Here is a 10,265-nt window from a genome sequence, read left to right as displayed (position 1 = left end):
TATGCATGTTCCAAATTAAACCTAACACATGCCTTTTAAACTAACCCCCACCCCTCCAAAAACAAAAAAACAAATGAGCTCATTCGATACTCCTTCCTATCAATCCCCAAGTTTGTTGTCAAGTCCTCAAATTATATAAATATATTTGTGTACCCCATCTGATGAACTATTGTGCATATAAATCCTCAACTACTGAGGTTAACTCCCGTTCAAATGCGAACTAATCAAACTTCACGTCATATGTATGTTAGTTACCAATTACCATAATGCCTTTGCATGGTAGCATGTTCAATGAGACTCATATTTGCTTTGTTATCCGAATATAATTTCTTATGTTTAGTGACCGATGCACAACTTCTTTAGAATAGATATGTGCCTATCTTGAAATCTAAATTTTCTTTGATTATTTACTTATTTTAATAATGATATTCATTGTAAAATTTTATTTGTGTTCATCCTATTTTTTTTAAAAAAAATTATCTTTAATATATATATATCGAGTCTCAAAAATATTTTTGTATTTGTCATTAATCGTGTTCATATAATCAGATTGGAAAAGGGTTTTGCAACATGAGATATGTATTGAGGAATTCATCTATGATAAATTATTTTAATAATCAAACTTTATGTTGGCTCTCCATGGGGTGATTGGTCAAAATTTTAATTGGTTACGCATGAGATATGTTTTGATGAATTTGTGCCTACAGGTATTTATAGACCAAGTCATCTGTAATTAAAAGAAAGTTTTAAACCCTTTATCCAAATCTAAATTGGTTGGACTCAATTGGTCTGGACTTATTTTATAATTTTAAACGTTCTCAACAGTACGAAATATTTATTCATTTTCTTTGTCCAAACTAAATTATAAATGGTTGTCCCTTGTTCTCATATGTAATGGGGTAGGGAGAGGTAAGATAGTAGGTTGTCCCCAACACCAGGTTGAGAGCATATTTCGTAGAAGACCTCCGAATTATGAAATGCTCTCCGTGGGACTCGATCCCACGACCTCAAAGTTAAGAACCTTGTGCTCTACCAACTGAGCTGTATAATCATCTCTCCAAACTAAATTATGTGATCATTAAAAACTATTAAATAAAACTAATTTATTATTAACACATATATTAAAATATAAAAAATAAATAACACTTGTACTAAACCTAAAAAAAAGTGTATTTACTCGTACATTTTCTGGGAATATTTGCAGGTGGCACAAACGAAATTTCATTTCATTTTGTCCGTTCAAAAAAAACAAACTCCTTATCTTTTATCCCAAACAATGAATTGTACAATCTTATCTATTTCATAGACTTAGAGAATCAATATCTAAGATTATCATTTTGTGCTTTACAATAATAAAAAAATCCATTTAAGATTATCAGAGATCATCCTTCTCCTCTACATGCCACGTATTTCCATTGAAAGCAGATAAGAGATGAGTTGGCTATTACCAAACAACATAACATGACAAGACAAAAGAAAAAATTAGGATTTAGAGACCAGTAATTGAGAAAATTGATGATGGCTTCGCATATTCTTTAACACCACCATTATTGATTGTCTGTGATAACCTATCCTATGTCCGAAGTAGAAGATGCCAAACATGCACGAGCCACTGTTTATTCTTCAAACCTACAAATAACATTACAAACATATCAGTCAAGGAAAAGCGATAGGTACCTTACGAATATATCCATTATAGCCAGTCTATACCTACTCTCTCTGTCTCCGGCGGTGATTGATTTGCCATTTCGGATTATATATTGTATTGGTAACAATGGAAGGGCACTACCATTAATGCTCTCTCTATATATACATGAGATTTCGGTCAACAGAACCAACCAAAAACCATCTTTTCTTCTTACTTCTTAGCTTCATCCTCAAACAGTTTTACAAATTCTTTGTTCTTTTGTTTCGTTAGATTCAAATCAAATGGAAGCAACTCAAAAGAAGGGTTTCTTCAGAAGCGAGTTATCCAAGTCTCTCTCTCGATTCACCAGGCCCAGGTCAAGTAGCGGTAGCGGTAGCGGCAGCAGCAAGGTGGTTTCCTGCTCGACACAATCATCATCGGTGTATTCGTCGATTCCAAGGGTGTCGACCTATTCTTATGCTAGCTCCAAGCAGCCGACCAGTTTCCATGCGCAGAAGAATGTAGCATATCTTCCATCATCAATGCAAAAGGTGTCGTATGCGTATGCAGTTGAGGCTTGGGGTCATGCCGACGAAAGCGTGGATTTGAAGGCCTCCTGCTACATTTCAAATGTGCGAGATCGTTTCCAGCTTGAATAGAGTTTGATTCCACTTTATTATATATATATGTTAAAGCAAAATTATGCTAGTTATTATAAAGAAACAAGAATCCTCTTGTATGCCCCACCAATAATATAATACCACGTACATTCATGAATTTTATTTAAACTAACTGCAGTTTATCGTTTTTTCTATACTCCAACTTTTGCTTTTCTTTTACCGCCGGTTAATCATCTCCTTCATTTTTCTTTATTTGACTAATAGTACATGGATGGTCACTCTTGTGCAAACTGCTGGATTCCCTGTCCTTTTATCCCTTTGTTTCTTCTACCTCACCTCGCATCAGAATTCTTGCTCTGATTTATTTCGTTCTCGGCCTCCACGACTTTACTCATTTGTGCAACTCAAGTAGCTTTCAATGCAGTTTGCTAGTAGTGACTTGTATTTATATACATATATATTTCGAAGTTTGCTTTTTTGTTATGAATTGGGCACGAATTTTCATTTGTTTCAATATTGTACCTAACGTTTACTTTTTTGTTTCGTTTTAGTATTTCAAAACATAGCGAAACTATTACAACATGGATATTTTTTATGGGTAAATTACATAATTCATCACACAACTTTCTTCTTACTTATATTTTTGATCACTAAAGTTTAATTTTTTATTTAATTACTCAACTTTCAAATTAATCCTAATTTAATCACTCTAACTTTCGCACGAACCAAGCGACCTTGGTGGTAAAGGAATTATTGTTATTTCTTAAGGTCCCGGGTTCGAGCACCATGAATGCCAAGGGTGTGAGCGTTCAATGTCAAATGGTTGAGAGTTATCTTTGAACATATATTACCTTGTACTTATCCCAGATTAATAAAAAATAAACTCTCACTTTCAATTTTTTTATTTTAATTATATATTAATAAAATAATAAAAAAATTATCATGTCACAAAAATTATTAATAAAATAAATTAAAGTGATTAAAATATGAGCAATTTGAAAGTTGAGTAGTTAAATTGGAAATTTTAAACTTTAGTGGTCAAAATAAGCGTGAGAAGATAGTTAAGTGATGAAAGATGCAATTTACTCATAAAAATGCCACGTGCAATAGTTATGATAAATTTTTAACGGTGGTGTACTAAAATGAAACAAAAAGTAAGCTTTAAGTATGGTTCTGAAACGAATGAAAGTTTATGTACTAAAACGAAACAAAACTGATAGTTTATATACTAAACGTGTAGTTTACCCTAGTTATTATGGTAAATTATTTAGTTGTTTTTTTAAATACAAGTATGTGTTCCAAATAAAATAAAATAAAAGTAAAAAACTAATTATCTTATACAATATTTTCCACTAAAGAAGGAGTTCAAAAAATTAGTAAATTTTAAAATTAAGAAAATTTTAGTTAAATTATTTAATTTTAAAAATTTATAAATTAGTTATTTAAATTATGAAAAATTATAAAATGATATATTACTGTTAAATTAGTAAAGATGGCGTGACAATTCATAAAATTGGTAAAATATATTATATTTTATTTGATTATTAGTAAGATTATAGTTGATATACAAAATTTTAAAAATTATAAATGGGTCACTTAATAATTGAAATGTTAATTTTGTTACACACTTAATAATAAAGCGAATTGTTTGTAACAGAAGATCAATTGAGTGACTCGTTTATAACTTTTAAAATTTAATGATCTATTTATAATCTTTAATAATAACTGAATGACGTATGATGTATTTTGTATTTATAAAATTAATATAATTTTAGTCTTTTTGTCTTTTTGTCTTTTTCTTACCAATTTAATATGCATTTTACATATTAAACCCCAACTTTCTAAAGAAAATAAAATTTTAAGGATTAAATTTATTATTGTATTAATTTTATAAACTATAGTATCGTTATATAAAAGTTCAGTATTTTATAATTTCTGATAATTTAAATAAAATATTTACAACATTTTATAGTTATTGGATTTAATTAAAAAATTATTAAAAGACTATCTAAATATTTTATCCTAACAATAAAGAAAGAAAAAACTGAAGTTAGTGTTTTATGAGATTAAATTAGGAGTGTAAATAAACAGAGTGTTTAATGAATTGTTCGTGAATTGCTCGTATAACGTTTTTTTATTAAGTTAAATAAATGACTAAAAATAAAAAAAAATTATGTTCATTTAATAAATGAATAAACAATTTTATTTACCTAATTTTCCTTTTCCTTTAATGACACGATTTTATCATTTTCTTTAACTTACATATGAAGAGTATAACTAACATTATACTTTTAACCATTTGACTATGAACATCCAATCACCCTTGCAGTCGTTGGTGCTCGAACTTATGACATTTATGAACAACAATGATTCATTTAACCACCGATGTAAGTTAATGAATATGTTAGTGAACACTAAATAAATACGTTCATGAACATATAAATGAACACATTTAAATGATCAAATTTATGAACAATAAATAATCGAACACGGATAACTTAAAAAATAAGTAAACAAACACCAACCTAACATTTTTCATTTAAGTTTGATTCATTTACCTACATCGATTAAATTCAAATAACGTTAAAGAAATCTAATTAGCAACATTCACACGCTTTAATTACATAGTAAAAATATCATAGCCTAAATTCAAGGCTTAAATTAAAGGATAAGGTATACGTCATCTGTCCCCACCTAAGACTTCCACGTCTGCTCTAATCCATAAAGCAGTTTCAACACATGCGCTCATAATTACGAGTGGATCCTACTTTTTTCCTATTTATTGTAGTTTCTGAAAATCAGAATAATAATAGCACCGCCGCGTCATTTTATTTTTATTTTCACCCTCCCTCCATAATTTTCCGAGAAACAAACAAAGCTTCGTCTATCAGAACTCTCCAGTTGTTAATTTTTCTCCAATCAAACAGAGGTTTAGATATCTGTCTTTGTCCCCGAGTTTATCCATTTGCATCGTTCTTAGAAAAGAAAAGGAAAAAAACTCATAGTTTCTCAAATCTTTTTTACTTTTATCTTTTAATAAAAGGGTATAGAAAAAAATTGATCTTTGAATTTTCGATTGGATTTTTTCCTGAAAAAAGTAAAGATGATGAGAAGAGAAGTGGAAAGCCATCGACGTCAGGATCAGCAATCAAGGATTTTCTACGAGCTGTCGGCTTTGGTTCTGAATCTTATACGATCGCCGCCGGTGCCTTTCACCGACCAATCATCGGTGTCGGAAAGGAGGTCCCATCTGCTAGATGTATCGACGATATCTCCGGCTGGATTCGCTTGGCTGATGCTAGGGATATCGATTTCGATGATGATGTGTGGATCGGTTACTTTCTTTATAGGGTTCATGTTGTTGCCTTGGGTTATTGGTTTGTTCATGGTGTTCTACGTTGCTGGGATTGTGTCCGCAATTTCCATGATGGGTCGTTCTATTCTTTGTTATGTCTTGGCCCCTCCTTCGCCTCGAAAAGATATTCCTGGTAATTGCTTTTGTTTTCTTGTGTTTGGTTTCAAGAAGAACTAGGGAGGAAAAATCACGCTTGATTCGGTTATTTTGCTCACTTGTTGGAATAATGGAAAAAACATACATCCAAAAGAACAGAGAAAACATACCCTGGGATGCTCTGTTTATATTTATACGTACTTCTTTTGATACATGTGCATTTGATTTTAATTCCTTAATAATTGTGCCAATATACTATAGGAATTGTGTTACTTGAATGAATATAGAATGAAAAATCTGTGTATTATTTATCCTAGAGTACTAAATTCGTTATTATGAATTAGATCTCATAATCATTAAGTTATCAATGCAAATGATCTGTTAGAAATGTTTGCACAACTCTTAATGGAAAATTTAGCATTAGATGATAATGATGATTTTGGTTTATCAAACTGAGCAAAATTATGAAGCAGACTGGCTGCATTCGAGTTTTTGTTTGAGCACTGGATCTATAAGATAAATTGAGCTTGTGGTTTATGTTTCTCGGACTATTCTTTTTTCAAGAAGTATTTGTGTCTGGCACTTGGACATGGGATATAACCTCTAAGGATCCTTCAAATACATGGAAAAACTAAGAAAAATCTTAACCACACTTGTGTTGGATACATAGGTCCTTCCTAATAACATAGGGTTGAATAGTATGACAATGGTTAAGGTCAACAGCTCGTAGCTTGTTCTTCATGATATCAAATTGTTGGCAACATTTTGCATCTGATATCTCTGCTCTTCGGTATTGGTTTGTTATCAGTTATGCCTTGCATTGTATATGTAGTTTTCTAAAGCTTATGAAGGGATTTTTTTTATCCCCATCCATATATTGAAAATTTACTAGATTGCTGATACACTCATTTTCGCTCAAAATGATTCTTGCATTACAGCATGGTAGAATTTTTGTGAAGAGAAAAGGTTGATTGGGTGAAGAAGTTGGGAGGATGCCTTTGGGAATCCAGCTATATTTGAATTCTTGCGAGTGATGTTATGTGTTGCCACATAGAGAGATAAACGAATTTATCAGGTTTCATAGAGTATTAATTGCAGGAAATGTGGAATGAGTCTTGTTTGGGATGTTAACTGAACTATGTGAATAGGGACGGCTTCCTTGTTTTGCTGAAATAGTAACTTTGTAAAGTATTTTTAACAGTATCCATGTGTATTGTATTCTTATTTACCAGGAAAAAAACATGGGAGGGTTGATCGATTTCCATATTCAATTTCTATTGCATAAGTTAACCCTTTCTTCCCCCCCCCCTCTTCTGTTTAATAACATAAGCAATTAATCAGCATGGATAATGCTTATCCAAAAAGGCAAAAATGGCATTTGACAACATCCAGAGGACGGGGTCAATCAAAGAGGGCTTTGATGTTGCTGGATGTATATTACGCATCTTTCTTCGTACTTATTCAAGATTACTATTTTATTAGTTGCATAAATGGGAAGAGCCATTACATCACAGGTATACTAACACCTTTTCTGTTGTTTGCATAAAATGGCAGAGCCATTACATCACGGGTAATACAATTACTTGGTCTCAAGGGTGGCTTCAATACCATAATAGTTCAATGCAAAGAGTAGTACGAAATGCATTTCAAAGGAAACTCCTTGACATCTAACACCAATCATACTTTTATTTTCCTTATTGGGAATTATAGGCAAAATAGCAAGATAGTTGCTTTACTTTGGGGAAATAGGACAAATTAAATCCTTTGGATGGACACCACTATGTTGCTGCAACTAGAAAATCGTGGGTTTGAAGGATTTGAGGTGTGGGTAATTTGGAAAATGTATGAACTGTGGGATGAGCCATGAAGAAAAAAAAAACATCATGATACATGCTTGATAGTAATATTTTTGAATAAAGTTTTTCAAATAGTTTTGGATAATCTTTTTCAGTCATTGATAACGCATACACACCTTATTCTGCAGACGAAGCTGCTCATTTTACCCAAAACTCATTTTAACCATTAAGGTCATTCAATAGGTTTTGTTTTCCATTCTGTTGAATCCAAACAACTTCAGCGAATGTTTCTTTCCCCTTGTTGTTGCTGCTATAACTTATAGCCACGCTAAACCTTTGCTTCTCATATGTTTTTTTTCTAAAGGACAATTTCTGTGGCGAAACAACAATGGTTCAACCCTCAGGCTGCAATTGTACGTCGCAGCACCTTGTCCCACATCCGTCACGGTCCTGCAGAATGTCTTGACAGTAGTTTTCGTGACGTTAGGGTTGTATAAAGCAATAAAACAAAAAACAAAAATGGGTCATTAAGATCAGAAGAAGGGTTCAAGCAGTTGTAACGGTTCGGGCGTGTGATGGTCATCATTTGTTTCCGAGTGAAATTCATGGAGCACATGAGAACCAAGTAGTGCTGTGGGGTTGCATCGTAGACCAAACCCAGATCCAGTGCTCCATTCAAATCATTTGGCCCGGTCTCATTGCTAATGCTGAAGCAAAAGACAAATGATCATCACCATTGTCCTGGATTGGTTTCATAGTGTTTGCTAATGGATTTGCAATAGTCCGCATGGCAGAACTTATAACAGCCGCACTTCATTCAGGGTTTACACCATTTAATGGTCCTTTGGGGTTGCATTCAGGGTGTCTAATGGAAAGGCAATCCATCTGGTGATGGCTTTCCCATTTCTTAGAGACACGGTTTTTGTAACGTATTTGAATTCCTTAAATATTCAAAGACTTAAATATCGTTTAATATAAAAATTAACCAAAAGTACTTATTTATCAACCGTATATTATAGTATCCAAAGTTCATTGAGTAAAGTTCGTAATGTATATGTATATATAAGTATAAAAAACATATAAACATATCAAATAATAATAATAATAATATGTCTAAAATAATAATAACTTACATAATCATTAACAAAAATCCATGTCATTAAAATAAAATAAAAGGACAAATATAATGAAGTACAGCAGCGGACAAGAAAATTAATATAACACTATCGATAACACATATATTTTGAGTTGAGAAGTTTGACAAGAAAATCTACTAAGTGATCTTGTTGCAGTTAGCGATAGTGTTAAAACCTAAATACCATAGAAAATTAGATTATTATTATGATAAAATTACGATAATTGTACGAATTTCTTGGACGAGAAGTATTGGATTTGGTTGATACTCGATTAGGCGAAATATGAATACTTTCACATAATATAATTGTAAATTAGTTTTATATCTAAAATTTATTAAACAAATTAAAAATATTAAAGTTAAAAATGCATGTTTAGGTTAACAGGCTTAATTTAGGGCTTTTGGGTTATAATTTAACAAAACATGTCGTAAAAAATAGAATTAGCGCATCCTTAAAATCAATGGAAATAAGTTAATATTGGTCAAAATCAACCGTGAACAACTTTGGTCGCTTGGATTAAATTGGTTCGGTTGGGCTGGGCTTAGATTCAGCTTAGACCAAGCTCAAGTGAATTTGTTAGGCCTAGCAGTCTAGTCCAACATGTTGTGAGTTACAGATGGCCCGGTTCATGGCCTGACTGAAGCGGGCACAAATACGAGCAAGAGTGAGGTTCAGGTTGGGTCTCTGAGTGATAGTAGAAGATCACGCGTAGACACATCCACCACAAATCTGAAACTCATAGAAAACTCCAAAATGGAAAAGTAGCGATTTAGGAATCACTTACCATTATAACAAGCAAGTGCAAATTCATGAGTCAAGTGCATAATTAACCCTAGAAATTCCAAATATGTTTAATATACCAGAGGTGGACCAAAGAAAGGTAAGGCAAAGCCACTATATGTTTAACATTAATATTAGCAATGACTTGTTAACCCTAGAAATTCCAAATATGTTTAATATACCAGAGGTGGACAAGAGTAATTCACCCACCAACTTCCACTTACCCTAAACCATATATATTTGATAAAAAAATATAAAATTTTGTTAAAAAGATTAAAACTAAGAAAACTAATGTTAAAAAGTTTAAATTAAATTAGTATTAATAACATATAAATAATCTTTAGTCAATTAAGAATATTAGAAGACCCTAAATTACCAATTTTAAGAACAAAAATGGAATAGAGATTGAAAAGTATATGTACGAGGTATCTAAAGAGTTGTGGTTCCACCCACCACCAAAAACAAAACAAATAATTAAACAAAAGGGAACACCAGCTCGGAACACTTTCAAAATAACAAATAAAGAGTAGAAATCAAAGTTTTACCATTTCCACGCAGAGGCAAACCATTCAACAAAAATTACCCTTTGACTATAAGAAATCAGTTGGACCTTTTTATTTAATCATTTATGATTTGGAATATGCAGAAATTAGGTGTAGACACCAGGCAGTCAATAACCATAAACAAGTAACCACAACCTTTTGCACGTGCTTTTTTAATATAAAAAATTGTGTTTTTAAATATTCAGCACATTATCCTCCGGTTCTGGACTCTCACATGCTTTCTCCAAACCCAAACGACTCTTTTCCCTCACGCCATTGTAATTTTTTTTTATAAATCTTAAATGAGTATAAG

The 10,265-nt window shown here is 32.0% G+C and overlaps 1 protein-coding gene across 2 annotated transcripts in view; it reads left to right on the top strand.

The window, feature by feature from the left end:
- The window catches only part of LOC120203719, a 28,021-nt gene extending 21,090 nt beyond the window's left edge, over positions 1-6,931 (top strand). Inside the window, exons 3-4 of one of the 2 annotated variants that reach the window (XM_039203907.1) lie at positions 5,309-5,735; positions 6,637-6,931. In XM_039203907.1, the coding sequence (XP_039059838.1) occupies positions 5,351-5,735; positions 6,637-6,644 (393 nt within the window). In that variant the 5' untranslated portion in view covers positions 5,309-5,350 and the 3' untranslated portion in view covers positions 6,645-6,931. Of the gene's footprint in view, positions 1-5,308; positions 5,736-6,590 lie in introns of both variants that reach the window. The other variant, XM_039203908.1, reaches the window with a different exon arrangement.
- Positions 6,932-10,265: the final 3,334 nt, after the last annotated feature.

The sequence above is a fragment of the Hibiscus syriacus genome, unplaced genomic scaffold, assembly GCF_006381635.1.
Source record: "Hibiscus syriacus cultivar Baekdansim isolate YM2019G1 unplaced genomic scaffold, ASM638163v2 tig00010263_pilon, whole genome shotgun sequence".
Classification (NCBI taxonomy): Eukaryota; Viridiplantae; Streptophyta; class Magnoliopsida; order Malvales; family Malvaceae; genus Hibiscus; species Hibiscus syriacus.
Note: the sequence above shows the minus strand (reverse complement) of the source record. Positions and strands in the feature narration are given on the sequence as shown.